At 43.4% G+C, this 20644-nt stretch overlaps 1 protein-coding gene across 1 annotated transcript; it reads left to right on the top strand.

Moving 5' to 3' along the window:
• LOC102157462 (vomeronasal type-2 receptor 116-like) lies at positions 4242-19016 on the top strand. Its single transcript, XM_021085139.1, is given in 8 exon segments — positions 4242-4339; positions 6309-6452; positions 14394-14604; positions 15825-15948; positions 18089-18617; positions 18619-18854; positions 18857-18898; positions 18901-19016. Coding segments are annotated over 8 exon segments (1500 nt in total).

Here is a 20644-nt window from a genome sequence, read left to right as displayed (position 1 = left end):
TCGCTTATATGTAGATTCTAATAAAAATGACGCAAAAGAACTTATGTACAAAAAAGAAACAAATGCACAGATTTCAAAACCCATTGTATGGTTACCATGGTGAAAACTGTTCTAGGGAGGGAATAATTGGGAGAGTGGCAATAACACATACACACGGCTGTATCAAATAGCTGATTTACTAGAGCCTACTGTCTAGCACAGGGACATTTACTCAATCCTTTGTAATAAGCGATATAGGAAAAAGAATGGATATATTTATATGTGTGACTGATTCACTTTGCTGTGCACATAAAGTTAATACAACATTGTAAGTCAACTATACTCCAAAAAGGTAATTTTTTTAAAATGCACTATATATATTTTGAAAATGTGTTAAAGTGAATCTACTATGTACAGGACAGGTGCAGGTGTGACAAATAGTATTGTAGGACTAGAAGATTAGAAGTGTGCAGTGCATGGCCCCTGCTGGGGACTCTGCCAAATTCACAGCTATGATTTGTAGCAGAGGGCAGGTGTACATTAGAGTCTTCATAAGGATGTTTAAACTTGATGTGATCTTTTTTTTTTTGTCTCTTTAGGGCCACACCCACAGCATATGGAGGTTCCCAGGCTAGGGGTCAAATCGGAGCTGCAGCTGCTGGCCCACACCACAGTCACAGCAACGCGGGATCCAAGCCGTGTCTGCAACCTACACCACAGCTCACGGCAATGCAAAGGGGATCCTCAGCCCACTGAGCAAGACCAGGGATTGAACCCACATCCTCATGGATACTAGTCAGGTTTGTTAACTGCTGAGCCACGACAGGAACTCCTGATGTGATTTTCAAAGACACATTTGTGGAAGTTCCCTTTGTGACTCATTAGTTAATGAACCCAAGCAGAATCATTGAGGATGCGGGTTCAATCCCTGCCTCCCTCAATGGGTTAAGGATCTGGCATTGCCATGAGCAGTGGTGTAGGTCACAGACATGACTTGGATCCCACATTGCTGTGGCTGTGCAGTAGTCTGGCAGCGGCAGCTCCGATTTGACTCCTAGCCTGGGAACTTCCATATGCCATGGGTATGGCCCTAAAAAGCAAATAATAATAATAATAATAAATGAAAACAGATTCATGCTTTGTTGTGGCTAACACTATGGGATATTTATTTGCGTTGTCACCACTCTTCATATCAATAGATGCTTGACTTGATTAGCATTTAAGGGTAAACCTCTATTTGGATTCATTTCCACTGCGCCACAACAGGAACTCCCAGAACCATTATACACTTACTTGGGTTGTTTTGGGGAAAAGAGCATATAGAATGCATACAAGTCTTTGTTGGGTACACTTGTTGAGAGCCTTTTCTCCTAGATTGCGAACAGTCTCCTATTTTATGTGGTGTCTTTGGTTCTGATTTTAGTTCTCTCTGCAATGTGGACTTGGTCCTGATATGACACAGACGAGCTATGTATGACATGCTATACTTCAGTTACGTTCAGTATGTGACATTAATACGGTGGTGGGATTTTGTTTTATTTTTATTTTTCGGCCATGCCTGTGGCATGTGGAAGTTCCCGGGCCAGGTCTAGAACCCAAACCTTCACAGTGAAAATGCTGATCCTTAACCTGCTGTGCCCCAAGGTAACTCCGATGTGGTGAGGATTTTAACATAGAGAAACATAGTTGTGGTTACAATTGTTAAATGTCTCTTTACATGTCATCTACCTTCTCCTATTCCACTTAGGACATCCAGATTTTTTTATTGGAATATAGTTGACTTAACAATGTTGTTTTAGTTTCAGATGTACAGCAAAGTGATTCAGTAACACATATTCATATATCCATTCTGTTTCAGATTCTTTTCCCGTAGAGGTTATTACAGAGTATTGAGTAGATTTCCAGATTTTTGAGTGGAGGATTACTTCTTTCTCATGGTGTAGAAGTGATGTGGTTCGTGTGTGACCGACCACATCCTTAAGGAGCTCTTCGGCCTTAACCTGATTCCTTTCTACCTGGGGCAGTGAATGGATCCAGAAGGAGCATGTGACCCAGTTAGGGCCATGGAAGAGATTAAATTCCATGGTTTGTGCAGAATGCATGATAACTTGGAGAGGTCTTGTTCTTGTTGAGCCAACTTAAGTTTGGTTTTCTGTTATGTACAACCAAAATAAACCCAAAGGATATAATAATTCTGTAGTTACTAGTATTTATGGAGCAGTCCCTGGGTCTATCTTTATATCAAAACTCAACAGTGATACGGACATTCTTTTATCTATTCAGTTATTTCCCTGTTTGTCCCGTGTCACGATCTGTTTCTACACCCAGGGTTGCCATTTATCTCCCTACTCGGTCCTTCAATCTCAAAATTTTGTTCCTGTATCCACTCCCTTTCCTCCTCCTTCCCTTCATTCATTCATTCATTCATCCATCCATCAACTCCTCCCATTGTCCCACTTTCTCTCTCTCATTCTCTCTCTCTCTCCATCCCTCCATCTATCCCTTCTCTTCATCCTTTCTTCTAATTAATACATATTAATTAGCCATTGTCTATTTTACATGCACTGCCCATCACTATTAGGATTAGCCACAGTTTAGTTATTTATTTATTTATTTATTTACTGAGAGTTATGTATTATTCCATGGACAAAACTGAGGACTCAGTGACCCTAAGACTGCTCTGAGGAGGTAGGGGTGCAGAGGTAGATATACAGGAATTTTGCAATGAAGGGCAGGTAGTAGGAACAAAGGATTATTGGTAATAACAGAAAACTCAGCATCTCAAGCTAAGGAATTTAGCACTTTTCCATGTATGGGAAGATGCAAAAGACGGGGCACAACTGACCTCATTCCCTTGAGATGCACCTCAGCTCTCTGGGGCCTGTATCTGTGTTCTCACATCCTGAGTTTCCTCAGGGCTCCTGCCATTAGGAGTGGCTGCAGTCTGATGGCTGCCAGATGGCAGGTATTCTTTTGTGTCCTTCCTGAGTTCCCTCAGAGCTGATCGGCTCACCCTTGGAAGTGGAGGATTACCCTTATTTTATTTTATTTTTTTTCTGGAGTTCCCGGCCCAGGGATCAGATCTAAGCCACAGTTGCGGCAACACTAGATGCTGTAACCCACTGTGCCAGGCCAGGGGTCGAACCTGCGTCCCAGGGCTCCAGAGATGCTGCCGGTCCCACTGTGCCACAGCGGGAACTCTAGACAAGACACATTTTAAATGCTCAGTAGTAATGTGTGGCTAGTGTCTACCAGGTTGGGAAAAGACATTAAAATATACTGTCTTTTTAGAGCAGTTCTAGGTTTACACAAAAATGGAAAGTACAAAGGTTTCTCACACATTCCATTTTCACCCTACCCCCCACTGTTTCCTCTATGATTAACATCTTTCATTTGCATGATATATTTGCTATAAGTAATGAAACAATATTGATACATTATTATTAACTGAAGTCCATAGTTGACACTAGGGTTAACTCTTTGGGTTGTACCGTTTATGAGTTTTGAGAAAGACATCCTGTGCCCACCATGATGTCATCATACAGAATAATTGCTTTGTTGTCATAAAAATTCCCTGTGCTCCAGGGCCATATATATATTTATAGGTGTGACCATTGCCATCAACGTTTAGGGTCATGGGGAACAGAGGAGTACTTTCTAAGTATTATCCTCCGCTTTAAGGTAAGAAAATAGGGAGTTCCCGTTATGGCTCAGCAGAAATGAATCTGACTTGTATCCATGAGGATGCAGCTTCGATCCCTACCTCACTCAGTGGGTTAAGGATCCAGTGTTGCCATGAGCTGTGGTGTAGGTTGCGGACGTGGCTCAGATCTGGCATAGCTGTGACAGCGGCATAGGCCAGCCGCTACAGCTCCAATTCGACCCCTAGCCTAGGAACTTCCATGTGCCTCTGGTGCAGCCCTAAAAAGCATCAAGAAAGAAAGAAAACATAAATGTATTTCCCCTATAGCTACCTTTTCTCACTGTTGCCAGAGGGGGGACCCCTTCCAGGGCCCAAGAATGGACTCTTGTCTAAGACTTGGAAATGAATTGCCCAAAGGGACACACGTGCCAACAAAGCAAAAGACTTTATTGGGAAGGGGTGCCGTGGTGGGCAGAGAGCAGCAGGATAAGGGAACCCGGAACTGCTTTGCCATGTGGCTCAAAGTCTCTGGTTGTGTGGGAGTGGGGTTAGTTTCCAGGCTGAACTGTCCATCGTCTTGCTCAGCCATACTTGGCCTGGCCCAGGGTCCTTCCTGGAGATGCACGTGCATCTCTCGGCCAAGATGGATTCCAGCACCAAGGATTCTGGGACGTTGGTCATCTCCTTCCCTCTACTGGCCCCTCCCAAGTCCTCCCAGTTAGTCTTCGGGGCAGCACCTTGCTCCTTATCTGGGCCTCTTATTTTGAGACTAGTCACTACTAAGTGACTATCATGGTGCCTGGCCAAGGTGGGTGGTTCCAGTCAATGATACCCTAACATCACTACAGCATTAGTAATGGAACAAACGAGTCTTCTAAGTGTAGAGATAGATCACCATGGATATGGATACCTGGGTTTAACATGGTTAAAAGAACTCATATACATGTGCCCCAATGTTCATTGCAGCACTATTTACAATAGCCAAGATATGGAAGCAACCTAAATGCCCATGACAGAGGAATGGATGGAGATGATGTGGTACATATATACAATGGAATATCACTCAGCCATAAAAAAGAATGAAATAATGGCATTGCCAGCAGCATAGCTGTACCTAGAAATTATCATACGAAGTGAAATTAGACAGTGAGAGACAAATATCATATGATATTTGTACGTAGGATCTAAAAAAAAAGGATACAAATGAATTTATTTGCAGAACAGAAACAGACACAGACTTTAAGAAACTTATGATTACCGAAGGGGACAGGTGTGTGTCAGGGGGTAGCAGGGAGGGGGGGATTTTGGATAAAAATGCTCTAAAATTACTTCGTGATGATGGTTGTGAAACTGACAGCACTAACGGCCTGAACATAGCCAGAACACAGACTGGGACTTGAACCCACATGCCAGGACTTGAACCCAGCCAAACTCAGATTGGGGCTTAAACCCAGTTTTATTTATTTTTTTGTCTCTTTCTAGGGCCGCTCCGGAGGCACACAGAGGTTCCCAGGCCAGGGGTCTAATGGGAGCTGCAGCTGCTGGCCAACACCAGAGCCACAGCAACGCGGGATCCCAGCCGCGTCTGCAACCTACACCACAGCTCACGGCAATGCCGGATCCTTAACCCATTGAGCGAGGCCAGGGATCGAACACATATCCTCATGGATCCTAGTCCGGTTTGTTAACTGCTGAACCACGATGGGGACTCCTTGACTTTCTTAATCAATGGAAATTGGTAAGAGGCCAGACAGGCGAATTCAGGCAAGGCGTTATCAGGGCCCCTTCTGCAGCAGGGGATGCGATAACAACAGGTTCCCTTGCTTGCTCCCACTCTTGCAGCTCAGGCAGGGGCGGGCCGCTGGTTCCCTCCGCGGAGCGAGTAGGGGCGGGTCCAGGGGGTCGGGCAGAGGGGTGGTTTAGGTGGTCTGCCCACCCCTTTGGTGGTGATGTGTGCCAGGGGTCATGCCTAGTACCCTGCTTTTGCTCTCTGCTCTTCCGAAGCGGCGGTTGGGTTTTTTCGGGTTTTTTTGTATCTTCTTGCCTATAATTTGCCCCAACTGCGCATGTCCACGGTTATTTTTAGTCCCTTATTGTTTCTTTGTATTTTGTTGCTGGAGATGTTTGTCCAAGTGCAAACACTGCAGCCACTGCAGCAAAGGGTCCCAGGTCCCAGCCTGTCTCTCTCTCTCACTTTACATCTTACATCACGTCTTCCATTCCCCTGTGTCATCGCAGGTGGTTTGACACCAGCTTGGAACCAAGTCTGCACAAGACGGGGTATTCCCTTGGGGCTTGCCATCCTGGGACGCAGAGGAAATCACAGCGCCGGGGGGCTGGAGGATCTTCAGACTTACTTTCCAACTTCTGTTTGTCGCCGGGACACAGGTGCAGAGCCCTGGGGCAGAAGCGGTCCTGCCTCTTTCCAGGGAGAAGAGACTTTGCTAAAAGGAGTTGGGGGATGGATATTAGAGTGTCTTTGCCAGTCCACAAAAATAATGAGTGTGTGTGCGCGCTCGCGTGCGTGCGTGCGTGCGGGGGTGTATGTGTACATGACATATGTCTATCAGCTTAAGGCTGCGGGTTCCTCCTCTGCGCAGGCAGACTTAGGGCTTTGCAAATGCGTCTAACATGTTCCTTTTGATTTTTATCTCCTGCTCCTGCAGCTTCCTCCCTTTGTGTGCAGTTTGGCTGATCCCACCTGCTGTTTGAGAATGAAACCCAGCATCTACAAGGATGGAGATGCGGTTATTGGTGGCTTTTTCCCCCTTTACACATTTTTCCTGGACAGAGGGAACCAGAGGCCCTGCAAGGATGTCATTTTCCAGCAGTAAGCACTTTTTTGTTTCTTTATTCTCTGCTTGATTGTTAGGCTGACCAATGCCTCTAGGACCTGTGGGTGGCTGAATGGGCCAAGGCTTTCTGCATCACCTATTCTGTCCTTCCTCCTCAATCTCCCACCTCCCCCGAACTGGCCATAGTTTATTTCATCTCATCCACTTGACTTTGTTATTTCTTTCAGAGGGGGGAAGAGAGTTTTTAAAGTTTCTAGGTTTTTTCTGTTAGTTCTCCCTTTGCAGGGCTGGAAGCTTAGTGAGACATAGACTCCCCCCTCCCTGCCTCCTTCCTCTCTGGGGTGCCCCAGCTCTGACTAGAGTGAGGTCCCTTAGAAACACATTCCAGGAGTTCTCATCGTGGTTCAGTAAGTTATAAACCCTATTCATATCCATAAGGATGTGGGTTCGATCCCTGGCCTCACTCAATGGGGTAAAGGATCCAGCATTGCTGTGAGCTGTGGTGTGGGTCACAGATGCAGCTTGGATCCCGTGTTGCTGTGGCTACAGCTCTGATCGACCCCTAGCTCGGGAACCTCTCTATGCCACAGATATGCCCCTAGAAAAAAAGAGAAAGAGACACAACCCATTGGCATGAGTTCAGTGCGAAGTGGCTACAGCCAGTGTCCCTTCCTCAAAATCAAAGGCCTGCCAATGTCTCTGTTGTCATGTGTATAATTCCTACTAGCCCTACAGAGAGGCTGCCACTTATATACAATCCACCTGCGCAGACAACTTCTCCCTGCAGACATGGAGTTACTCTTTGAAATATCATGATGTCATGATTTCATAGGAGGGTATTGCATGCCTCCTGGAGCTGCAGGCCAGGCCAGAAGTAAGAGGTGGGTAGTATTGACTAAAAAAAAAAAAATACGCAATCTGAAAGTTGAGAGTTACGTTTTATTGGGGCAAAATTAGGACTTCAGCACTTGCGACAGTATCTCAGGTAGCCCTGAGAGAGGAGCTAGGATACATAGGAGTTTTTGCAGCAAAGGCCAGGGAGCAGGAACAAAACAGGCCTAGGCTCACTGAAATCACTCCATCGATATCCACCTCCACTGTCAGGGCCGGTATCCCGAGTTTCCACAGCCAGCAGGACTCACTGGCTCTCACCCTTGGAGGTGGCTCCATTCACAGATGACCGTGACATTCTTTATCCTTAACTACTGACGGGGCTGAAATCCCACCCAAGAAGGAAAAGGGGGACTTATTGGGATATGATACAGGTGAGGGGGAGGTGCATGCAGCGCACATACATTTTACACCAGTTTGTTGCTGATCACCTGACGGTGCAAGGAGCAGACATCGATCGGCCTGAAGGATTTTAATGTTTTTCTACATGTGAAGAAATGCAAGAATCGGGCACATAACATCTTCTAAAAATACCTAACTCTCTGAAGACCTGTTCTTCCAGTTTTCCCAGAGCACAGAGTGCCTCGCTCCGGCTGTTCACCCTGAGCTCTGCTTCCAGGGGTGTTGCGGGATGGCAGCTACAGTGGCTCATAGCTGAATCCATGTAGAGGCTGATGGTAGGTGCCAAACTTCAGGTCACAGGACTCTGGAATATTTCGTCCTTTCCCATCTGATTCTGATTCACACCGGTTTTTGTACCGCCTCTGCTCTTGCATCTCGTCAACGTCCGTTCTGCCCCTGCTCCGGGAGAGACAGCAGTGAGTACTGGCTTGGAGCGAGAGCTTAATTCTCTGCTCAGAAATCGAACCTGGGCAGCCTGGATGAGAACCACGAGCCCTAGCCTCTATCTAGACCAGCTAGAGGCTCAAAGCAGAATTGCCCCGATTCTTGGCCTCACTAAAAGCAAGAATGTTGCACGGAGGCAAAGACTCTAAAAGCAGGTGCAAAGTTTCTTATTAGAGACACAGCACAGTGTGGGAGAGCACACAGAGAGAAGTAGTCTATTTATCTAAGGCAGAAGCAAAGCCACCACCAATAATTTTCCTTATTAAACTTTTCCCCAGCAAGTTGGTATATACATCTTTTCGGCATTCTATTTTAGAATATTTTTAATTAGAAAAATCAGAAGAGCCCAGAATCTGAAGTCTTGCCTCATTGTCTCTTCAATGTAAGTGAAAAATTCGACATTTCCTTCTTTTCTTTCTCTCCAGATCCAGTTTACCTTGGTACATGAATCAAGCTCTTTTTTTCCATATAGTTTTAAATTTTGTGTGCCTCCTTTGAGGTAGTTTGTATTTTGCAATTAAAAAAAAAAACCACATGAGTACAAAGTATTTCTTTCTTTATCTATGTATGTATTTATACCTTTCAGAATTAGGGTTTCAAGGTTTTTTTGTTGTTGTTGCACCCACAGCATGTGGAAGTTCCTGGGCCAGTGTGATTGAACACGTGCCACAGCAGTGACAACAGGTCCTTAACCACTAGGCCACCAGAGAACTATCATTAGATTTTTTTTCATCGAAGTACAGTTATTATACAGTATTATATAAGTTAAGGTGTACAGCATAGTGAGTCACAGTGTTTAAAGGTTACTCCCCATTTACAGTTATTATAAAATATTGGCTCTAGTCCCCATGCTGCACAATACATCCTTGAGCCTATCTTGCACCCAGTATTTTGTACCTCCCCTCCCCCACCTCTCTTGCCCCTCCCCCCAACTGGTAACCACTAGTTTGTTCTCTACGTCTGTGCCTCTGCTCCTTTTTCGTTACACTCACAAGTTTGTTGTATTTTTAAGATTCCACATATAAGTGATATCATACAGTAATTGTCTTCCTCTGATTTATTTCACTTAGATTAATACCTTCCAAGTCCTTCCATGTTGCTGCAAATGGCAAAATTTCATACTTTTTATGGCTGAGTAATATTCCATTATTTATATATATATATATATGTATATATATCCATTATATATATATCCTATATATATATATCCATTATATATGTATCCTATATATATTTATCCATTGTATATATCACCTATATACCATATCATATATATATGTATATATATATCACATATATGTATCTTTTTTATTCATTCATCTGTTAATGGACACTTACAGTGCCTCATATCTTGGCAACTGTGAATAGTGCTGCTGTGAACATTGGAGTGAATGTATCTGTTTGAATCAGTGTTTTCATTTCTTTTGGATATATACCCAGGAGTGGAATTGCTGGGTCATATGATAGTTCTCTTTTTAGTTTTTGTTTTGTGTGTGTTTTTTTTTTTGTTTTTTGTTTTTTTTTGTCTTTTGCCTTTTCTAGGGCTGCTCCCTCGGCACATGGAGGTTCCCAGGCTAGGGGTCTAATTGGAGCTGTAGCTGCCAGCCTACGCCAGAGCCACAGCAATGTGGAATCCAAGCCGTGTCTGCAACCTACACCACAGCTCATGGCAGCGCCGGATCCTTAACTCACTGAGCGAGGCCAGGGATCGAACCTGCAACCTCATGGTTCCTAGTCAGATTCATTTCCACTGTACCATGACGGGAACTCCTGCTTTAAATCTTTGAGTCTGTTTTTTGTAATTCCTTTGTATCATTTTTTATTAGATTCCACGTATTAGTGATCTCACATGATATTTGTCTTTCTCTGACTTACTTCACTTAGTATGATAATCTCTAAGTCCATCCATGTTGCTGCAAATGACATTATTTCATTCTTTTTTATGGCTGAGTAACATTCTTTGTACATATGTACCACATCTTCTTTTTTTTTTTATTTTTTTTTTTATTTTCCCACTGTACAGCAAGGGGGTCAGGTTATCCTTACATGTATACATTACAATTACATTTTTCCCCACCCTTTCTTCTGTTGCAACATGAGTATCTAGACAAAGTTCTCAATGCTATTCAGCAGGATCTCCTTGTAAATCTATTCTAAGTTGTGTCTGATAAGCCCAAGCTCCCGATCCCTCCCACTCCCTCCCCCTCCCATCAGGCAGCCACAAGTCTCTTCTCCAAGTCCATGATTTTCTTTTCTGAGGAGATGTTCATTTGTGCTGGATATTAGATTCCAGTTATAAGTGATATCATAGGGTATTTGTCTTTGTCTTTCTGGCTCATTTCACTCAGGATGAGATTCTCTGGTTCCATCCATGTTGCTGCAAATGGCATTATGTCATCCTTTTTTATGGCTGAGTAGTATTCCATTGTGTATATATACCACCTCTTCCGAATCCAATCATCTGTCGATGGACATTTGGATTGTTTCCATGTCCTGGCTATTGTGAATAGTGCTGCAATGAACATGCGGGTGCATGTGTCTCTTTTAAGTAGAGTTTTGTCCGGATAGATGCCCAAGAGTGGGATTTCAGGGTCATATGGAAGTTCTATGTATAGATTTCTAAGGTATCTCCAAACTGTTCTCCATAGTGGCTGTACCAGTTTACTTTCCCACCAGCAGTGCAGGAGGGTTCCCTTTTCTCCACAGCCCCTCCAGCACTTGTTATTTGTGGACTTATTAATGATGGCCATTCTGACTGGTGTGAGGTGGTATCTCATGGTAGTTTTGATTTGCACTTCTCTAATAATCAGGGATGTTGAGCATGTTTTCATGTGTTTGTTGGCCATCTGTATATCTTCTTTGGAGAAATGTCTATTCAGGTCTTTTGCCCATTTTTCCATTGATCGATTGGTTTTTTTGCTGTTGAGTTGTATAAGTTGTTTATATATCCTAGAGATTAAGCCCTTGTCAGTTGCATCATTTGAAACTATTTTCTCCCATTCTGTAAGTTGTCTTTTTGTTTTCTTTTTGGTTTCCTTTGCTGTGCAAAAGCTTGTCAGTTTGATGAGGTCCCATGGGTTTATTTTTGCTCTAATTTCTATTGCTTTGGGAGACTGACCTGAGAAAATATTCATAATGTTGATGTCAGAGAGTGTTTTGCCTATGTTTTCTTCTAGGAGTTTGATGGTGTCCTGTCGTATATTTAAGTCTTTCAGCCATTGGGAGTTTATTTTTGTGCATGGTGTGAGGGTGTGTTCTAGTTTCATTGCTTTGCATGCAGCTGTCCAGGTTTCCCAGCAATGCTTGCTGAATAGACTTTCTTTTTCCCATTTGATGTTCTTGCCTCCCTTGTCAAAGATTAATTGACCATAGGTGTCAGGGTTTATTTCCGGATTCTCTATTCTGTTCCATTGGTCTGTCTGTCTGTTTTGGTACCAGTACCACACTGTTTTGATGACTGTGCCTTTGTAGTATTGCTTGAAGTCTGGGAGAGTTATGCCTCCTGCTTGGTTGTTGTTTCTCAGGATTGCTTTGGCGATTCTGGGTCTTTTGTGGTTCCATATAAATGTTTGGATTGTTTGTTCTAGTTCTGTGAAAAATGTCATGGGTAATTTGATAGGGATTGCATTGAATCTGTACATTGCTTTGGGTAGTGTGGCCATTTTTACAATATTAATTTCTTCCAATCCAGGTACGTGGAGTATCTTTCCATTTCTTTACATCTTCTTTGATTTCTTTGATTAAAGTTTTATAGTTCTCGGCATATAGGTCCTTTACCTATTTGGTCAGGTGTATTCCGAGGTATTTGATTTTGTGAGGTACAATTTTAAAAGGTATCATATTTTTGTATTCCTTTTCTAATGTTTCATTGCTGGTATACAGAAATGCAACTGACTTCTGAATGTTAATCTTATATCCTGCTACTTTGCTGAATTTATGAATCAGTTCAAGGAGTTTTGGGGTTGAGTCCTTAGGGTTTTCTAGGTATAGTATCATGTCATCTGCATACAGTGACAGTTTGATCTCTTCTCTTCCTATATGGATGCCTTTGATTTCTTTTGTTTGTCTAATTGCTGTGGCCAGGACTTCCAAAACGATGTTGAAGAAAGAGCAGTGGTGAGAGTGGGCATCCCTGTCTTGTTCCAGATTTGAGTGAGAAGGCTTTCAGTTTTTCCCCATTGAGGATTATATTTGCTGTGGGTTTATCATAAATGGCTTTGGTTATATTCAGGGATGTTCCCTCTATACCCACTTTGGCGAGGGTCTTGATCATGAATGGATGTTGAACTTTGTCACATGCTTTTTCTGCATCTATTGAGATGATCATATGATTTTTGACTTCTTTTTTTGTTAATGTGGCTATGATGCTGATTGATTTGCGTATGTTGAACCATCCTTGTGAACCTGGGATGAACCCAACCTGGTCATGGTGTATAATCTTTTTGGTATGTTGTTGGATTCGGTTGGCTAAGATTTTGTTGAGCATTTTTGCATCTATATTCATCAATGATATTGGGCGATAGTTTTCTTTTTTGGTGGTATCTCTGCCTGGTTTTGGAATGAGGGTGATGGTGGCCTCATAGAATGTCTTTGGGAGTATTCCTTCTTCTTCAACCTACCACATCTTCTTTAGCCAACCTTCTGTTGATGGACATTTAAGTTGCTTCCATGTCTTGGTTATTGTAAATAGTGCTGCGATGAAGATGGGGGTGCATGTTATCTTTTTGAATTATGGTTTTGTCTAGATATATGCTCAGGAGCATATATCTTTATGACTTAGATCTTGATATGTCCCCCTTTCCGCTTTAGGGCAGTATTTTGGAGCTCTCTGGATTACTGCCCCCTGGGCTATAGTTAGTGGACAAAACAAAAGATGTCCTGGTCCTCGGGGACAACCACCACTCCCAAAGGTGGGCCGCTGATCCCCATGGGAACTCGGGAAAGAAGCAGAGAAGACTGACCCAGAGCTGAGGTGCATCTCCAAGGAGTGACTCCCGTAAGCCCAGACCTTTAAATCTTCCCATAGAAACTGGTTTTCTGTCAATCGTTCGTGCCTATAACCTTCCCTTTGTTGCAAAATTCATAAATCCTAGCACCCCCACTCAACTGCTCGGAGCGGTTTCTCAGGGCTACCTGTGATGCTGTCTCCTGGGCTTAAGTCCTAATTTCACCCCAAAGAAGATTTAACTCTCAACTTTTCAGGTGGTATTTTTTTAGTCGACAGGGGCTATGCTCAATATCCTGTCATAACCTACATGGGGAAAGAATCTGAAGAAGAACGGATATATGTCAAGGTGTAACTAATCCGCTTGGCTGTACACCTGAAACTAACCCAATGTTGCAAATCAACTATACTTCCATATTTTTTTTTCTTTAAAGAAGGAGATGCTAGTGGCAAAAAGGAAAATGAGCAGTGGGGAAATATCAGTGTTTAGTGTTGCAAAGGATGGCAACATCCTGCCTGCCAGGTGTTTTCAATAGGAAGCATCCAGACTTGGGGAAGCTCTTAAATGACACCAGGAAAATAACTAGTTCTTTAAGTGCTTCTGGTTCTGAACGTGAGGGAGGACACTCTACATAAATGGCCTCGTTTAATTCTGCAACCCCTTTAGGGATTAATAACATCATGTTGCAGGTTGATGATCTGGGAAAAGGCAGAGTGAATGGATGGGGAAATTAATGCCATAGGCACTGATCGTCTTACTCTGTTTGTCGCTGGGCATTTTTCTCTTGCAACTCATTGGTAGATCAGAAGCATTATGGTATCTCAAAGTCCCATCTACTTTTCATTTGTGTTGGCCTCACTGGATTCTTTTTTTCTTTTTTTTTTCTTTTTTTTTTTTTTTTGTCTTTTCTAGGGCTGCTTCCCGTGACATATGGAGGTTGCCAGGCTAGGGGTCGAATCGGAGCTGTAGCCACCGACCTACACCAAAGCCACAGCGGTGTGGGATCCGAGCCGCGTCTGTGACCTACAACACAGCTCATGGCAACACCGGATCCTTAACCCACTGAGCGAGGCCAGGGATCAAACCCGCAACTTCCTGGTTCCTAGTCGGATTCGTTAACCACTGTGCCACGATGGGAACTAACTCCGCCTCACTGTATTCTTGCCATGAGGTTGCCCTATGAATGCATTGGCTGCAGAAGATCAGGTCCTTACCCCAAAGCAGGCTTTTCATCTTGAGTGCACTTCCCGACACGGTGATAATGTAGCTCTGTTAGCTGCACCCCTTTCTCAGGAATGTCCAATTTCACAATCCTGCTGGTGAGCCAGGGAGTCTGGCTGAAGAAAGAAAATCAGATGCAGAGCATGCCATTCTCAACTTCTGGAATTTCCGGGAAGGTCTGGGATTGAAAATCAAAGTAGGAGAGTATTCCCCACATGCTCCGTGTGGCCAGGAATTATCTTTATCCGAGGAGATGCTAGAGTGGGCTGCAGGAATCACTGAGGTGGGTAGGACCCAATCACAATGCTTTACGCTATATGCAAATGACCAAGTTCTTGGAGTTCCTGCTGTGGCACAGTGGGTTTGGTGCAGTGGGTTAAGAATCCGGCTACAGTGCCTCAGGCTGCTATGGAGGCATGGGTTTGATCCCCATCCTGGGAACTTCCATATCCTATGGATTCAGCCTTAGCAAAATAAATGAAACAAAACCCCCACAAAATCTTGCTGTGGGTGGTTTGCCTCCTTTCAGAGCATGGTAGAAGGTTACATATGGGCATTTAACAACTTGCTTCTAACTTAAGAATCTAATGAAAAATGACACAAGGAGTTCCCGCTGTGGTGCAGCAGGATTGGTGGCATCACTGCAACGCTGGTATGCAGGTTTGATCCCTGGCCCAGCACAGTGGATTAAGGATCCAGTGCTGCCAGAGCAATGGTGTAGGTCGAAGCTTCGGCTTGCATCTGATCCCTGGAATGGGCATATGGGAATTCCATATGCCCAGGGACGGGGGGAAGAAAAAGACATGAAAAAACCTTATTTATAAAACAAAAACAAACTGAGAGATTTCAAAACCAATCTTATGGCTACCATAGGTGAAACTGTTTCAGGGGGATAGTTGTGAGGGTTGGAATGAAATAAACACACTATTGTGTGAAAAAGATGATTAATGAGAACCTACCGGATAGGACAGGAAGATCTACTCAATAGTTTGTAATAAACTATATGGGAAAAAAAGAATGGATATATTTATATGCATGGTTGATTCACTTTGCTCTGCTCCCCTGAAACTAATACAACATTGTAAGTCAACTATACTTCACTACAATTCAATTTTAAAAAAAGGGAAATTTTCTGGTTTACCAATTGTCCAATGGATGGAAACAGAACATATTTATTCAACCAATGTGTGTGTACATATATGTACATATATATACATGTACATTCATATTTCATATGTATATGAATGACTGGGTCACTGCTGTGCAGCAGAGTGTATGTATGTATATTACACACATGTATGTATATAATCATATAAATATGAATGACTGGGTCACTGCTGTGCTGTAGAAATTGGCACAACATTGTAAATCAACCATACTTTAATTAAAAATGCAAAAATAAAATAAATATGAAATCTGTGTATCATCCAATACTCTGAAACACCCTAGTTATTGCAGAATTAAAGTCACAGATGGTACCAACAAGTATCCCATTTTCTCCAGACTCCCTGCACCGTATGCAGCGAGAGCTGTGGTCCTGGATTCAGGAAAAGCCTTCTGGAGGGAAAGTCTATCTGTTGCTTCAGCTGCACTCCCTGCCCAGAGAATGAGATTTCCAGTGAGACAGGTGAGTGTACGCCTTGCAGGCGATTCTCCATCACTCTTTCATAGCTGCCATTCACCAACGGAAATGGGGAGGTTCTGGATGAGAACTTCAGAGTCAAAATTCTTTCTTTCTTCATTTAGGAATTTAATTCATTTAATCATTATAAGCAGTATTATTTCCACCTGAAATGACACACTCGATCTCTCTGCCCTGAACTAGCTTACTTGACTCCTTGTTTGAGACCCACGGCTGGCACGATCCATGTCGAGAGACCTTTTTTTAAAAAAGCATTTGATTGAACTCTAGGTAGTTTAAAATGTTGCGGTAGTTTCTGCTGCATAGCAAAGTGATTCAGTTATACATATACATATATGTGTGTATGTATATACACACATTCTTCTTCATATCCTTTTCCATGATGGTTTATCGCAGATGTTGAATAAAATTAAAATTCCCCGTGTTCTACAGTAGGACATTGTTATTTATCTATTCTTTATATCATAGTTTGCATTGGCTAATCCCAAATTTCCAGTCCATCTGTCCTCACCCTCTCCTCGACAGCCACAAGTCTTTTCTCCATGTCTCTGTGTCCGTTTCTGTTTTGTAAGTAAGTTCATTTGTGTCATATTTTACTTTCCACATATAAGTGATAACATACGGTATTTGTCTTTTTCTGACGATTCATTTAGTATGATGATCTCTAGGTCTATCTGTGTTGCTGCAGATGGCATTATTTCATTCCTTTTGATGGCTGAGTAATATTCCATTGCATGTGCATATATATATATATAAACATCTCCTTTCTCCATTCATCTGTCGGTGGACATTTAGGTTGTTTCCATATTTTGGCTATCGTGGATAGTGCTGCTATGAATATTGGGGTGCGTGTGTCTTTTCTAACTATAGTTTGGACTGGATATATGCTCCGGAGTGGGATTGCTGGATGACATGGTAAATAACTCTAGTTTTAGTTTTTTGAAGAACCTCCATACTATTTAAGGAAGCCCTTCTTGACCACTCCACAATAACCTAACTCATCTCTGTTGCAGCATTTCACACAATATGAGAAGTACTTATTTTTCATCTTCTTTAAAACTACACTCGGATCACAGTGAGGCAATGGATCTAAATATGTTTGTGCTTTCAGTGTCTATGATTGTTCCTGACAAACAGCAGGAGTCCAGAAAGGTTGTGTTTGATGTTAGAAGTGGGTATTTTTGCAGTGCCCAACATGCTTGTTGTTCAGCATCTTCTTAGTGAGTGAGTCTTGGTCTTGATGTCCTCAAGTTCACAGATGAACAGGGGTGATGATGTATAATAATGGGATTCCAGGTGGTGACAGAACTGCAGTAAAGGTATTCGGAGATCAGCGGGGTAAAATAAGGGATAGTGTTTACACTTCAGGGAAAGGCGATGTCACAGAATTCTTTGTAGGGGCAATACCATGGTATCATATGAGTCTAACAAAAAGAGTAATGAATACTTGGTGAACTACTGAATTGGCAGAAAGGGGCAAAGTAGGGGGTTCAAGTTGTGGCTCATTGGATTAAGAACCTGACACAGTCTCTGTGAGGATATGGGTTTGATCCCTGGCCTCACTCTGTGGATTAAGGATCTGGCATTGCCATGAGCTGTGGGGTAGGTTGCATATGCAGCTCTGATTCGACCCCTAGCCTGGGAACTTACATATGCTATAAAACATTTTTTTTAATGTGTTTCAATAGTCTGAAAAAAAAGGTCAGTATTTATTGGAAATCATTATCTACAGAGGATTCTTTTTTTTTTTTTTTCTTTTCACATCTGCACTTGCGGCTTATGGAAGTTCTCAGGCTAGTGGTTGAGTTGGAGCTGTAGCTGCCGCCTACACCACAGCCACAGCAATGACAGATCTGAGCCGCATCTGTGACCTGTGCTGCAGCTTGCAGCCAGATACTTAACCCACTAATCGAGGCCAGGGTGGAACCCACATCCTCAAGGAGACTACATCAGGTCCCTAACCCACTGGGCCACAACAGGAGCTCCTGCAGAGGATCTTATATTTGGTGTTTAGATCGACAGAGAAGGAAATTAGGCTAACCTTGTCCAGTGCCCATCTTTGGGGACCAGTGAATAAAAGAAAATGACTGAACCTGGGCTGATGACAATTTGCCTTTCTCCCCAGAGGCGGATCGGGGTTTGAAGTGTTCAGAGCATCAGTATGCCAACAGAAAGCGAGATTGCTGCCTTCAAAAAGTTGTAACCTTTCTAGCATACGGGGACCCCCTGGGGATGTCTCTGACCTGCTCAGCTCTGTGCCTGTCTGCTCTCACAGCTGCGGTGCTGGGGATCTTTGTCAAGCACAGGGACACAGCCATTGTCAAGGGTAACAATCGAACTCTCAGCTGTGTCCTCCTCCTCTCCCTCACCTTCTGTTTTCTCTGTTCTTTACTCTTCATCGGCCGTCCCAACACAGCCACCTGCATTCTTCAACAAAGGGCACTTGGAGTGGTTTTCACTGTGGCTATTTCCACTGTCTTGGCCAAAACCATCACTGTGGTTGTAGACTTCAAGGTCACTGCTCCAGACGAAAGGATGCGGCAGTGGTTGTTGTCAGGGGCACCTAACTTCGTCATTCCCATCTGCTCCTTTATCCAACTGAATCTTTGCGGAGTCTGGCTGGGAACCTCCCCTCCCTTCATTGACACAGATACACACTCAACACGGCCACATCATCATCGTGTGCACCAAGGGCTCCGTCACTGCCTTCTACTGTGTCCTGGGGTGCCTGGGCTCCTTGGCCCTGGGGAGGTTCTCCTTGGCTTTCCTGGCCAGGAACCTGCCTGACATCTTCAATGAAGCCAAGTTCCTGACCTTCAGCATGCTGGTGTTCTGCACTGTCTGGGTCACTTTCCTCCCCGTCTACCACAGCACCAAGGGCAAGGTCATGGTGGCATGGAGATCTTCTCCATCTTGGCCTCCAGTGCTGGGCTGCTGGGCTGCTGGGCTGCAGCTTTGCCCCAAAGTGCTACATTATTCTCCTAAGTCCTGATAAGAACACTCTGCGTAGGTTAAGGGATCAAACACATTCTGGGAGCCAGAAGTCTTCTTAAGCTTTCACTCATGTGTTTCCTAAAATGAATAGAGTAAGAAGACAAAGCTGTAGAATTCTTACCATCAGAGAGATTACAGGTGTGATCTATTTTCTTCAATGAATAAACAACTCTCACTTGTTTCTTTACAAAGTTGTGGGGGGCACTGTACCCCTCAGCCATCCTACTTTTCAACCTTGCACTTCACTTTGGGTTCTTCTCACTAAATCTACTAATTAATTTTCATGTTCTTTCTTTTCTTTTTTGGGGGGGCCACACCACAGCATATGGAGGTCCCCAGGCTAGGGGTCGAATCGGAGCTGTAGCTGCTGGCCTATGCCACAGCGTGAGCAACTCAGGATCTGAGCAGCGTCTGCGGCCTACACCACAGCTCACGGCAACGCTGGATCCTTAACCCACTAAGCGAGGCCAGGGATCGAACCTGCGTTCTCATGGGTGCTAGTCAGATTCGTTTCCACTGAGCCACGACAGGAACTCCCTCATGTTCTTTCTTTTTCTTTTTTATTTATTTTTTTCCGCTGTACAGCATGGGACCAAGTTACACATACATGTATACATAATTTTTCCTCGCATTGTCGTGTTGGGATGTAAGTATCTAGACATAGTTCTCAGTGTTACACAGCAGGATCTCATTGTAAATCCATTCCAAGAGCAATAGTTTGCATCCATTAACCCCAAACTCCCGATCCCTCCCACTCCCTCCCCCTCTCCCTCGGCAACCACAAGTCTATTCCGCAAGTCCATGATTTTCTTTTCTGTGGAAAGGTTCATTTGTGCTGTACACTGGATTCCAGTTGTAAGTGACATCACGTGGTATTCGTCTTTCTCTTTCTGACTTATTTCACTCAGGATGAGAGTCTCTAGTTCCATCCATGTTGCTGCAAATGGCATTAGGTTGTTCTTTTTTATGGCTGAGTCATATTCCATTGTGTTTATAGTCCACATCTTCCTAATCCAATTGTCTATTGATGGACATTTGGGTTGTTTCCATGTCTTGGCTATTGTGAATAGAGCTGCAATGAACATGCGGGTGCATGTGTCTTTTTCAGGGAAAGTTTTGTCCGGATATATGCCCAAGAGTGGTATTGCTGGATCATACGGAAGTTCTGTGTATAGATTTCTAAGGTATCTGCATACTGTTCCCCATAGTGGCTGTACCAGCTTACATTCCCACCAGCAGTGCAGGAGGGTTCCCTTTTCTCCACAGCCCCTCCAGCACTTGTTATTTGTGGACTTATTAATGATGGCCATTCTGACTGGTGTGAGGTGGTATCTCATGGTAGTTTTGATTTGCATTTCTCTTATAATCAGGGATGTTGAGCATGTTTTCATGTGCTTGTTGGCCATCGGTACATCTTCCTTGGAGAAATGTCTGTTCAGGTCTTTTGCCCACTTTTCCATTGGGTTGTTGGCTTTTTTTGCTGTTGGGTTGTATAAGTTGCTTATATATCCTAGAGATTAAGCCCTTGTCCGTTGCATCGTTTGAAACTATTTTCTCCCATTCTGTAAGTTATCTTTTTGTTTTCTTTTTGGTTTTCTTTGCTGTGCAAAAGCTTGTCAGTTTGATGAGGTCCCATTGGTTTATTTTTGCTCTTATTTCTGTTGCTTTGGGAGACTGACCTGAGAAA

This window comes from Sus scrofa, chromosome 2 (assembly GCF_000003025.6).
Source record: "Sus scrofa isolate TJ Tabasco breed Duroc chromosome 2, Sscrofa11.1, whole genome shotgun sequence".
Taxonomy (NCBI): Eukaryota; Metazoa; Chordata; class Mammalia; order Artiodactyla; family Suidae; genus Sus; species Sus scrofa.
The sequence above is the reverse complement of the archived record's forward strand: the minus strand, read 5'-3'. Positions and strand labels throughout refer to the sequence as shown.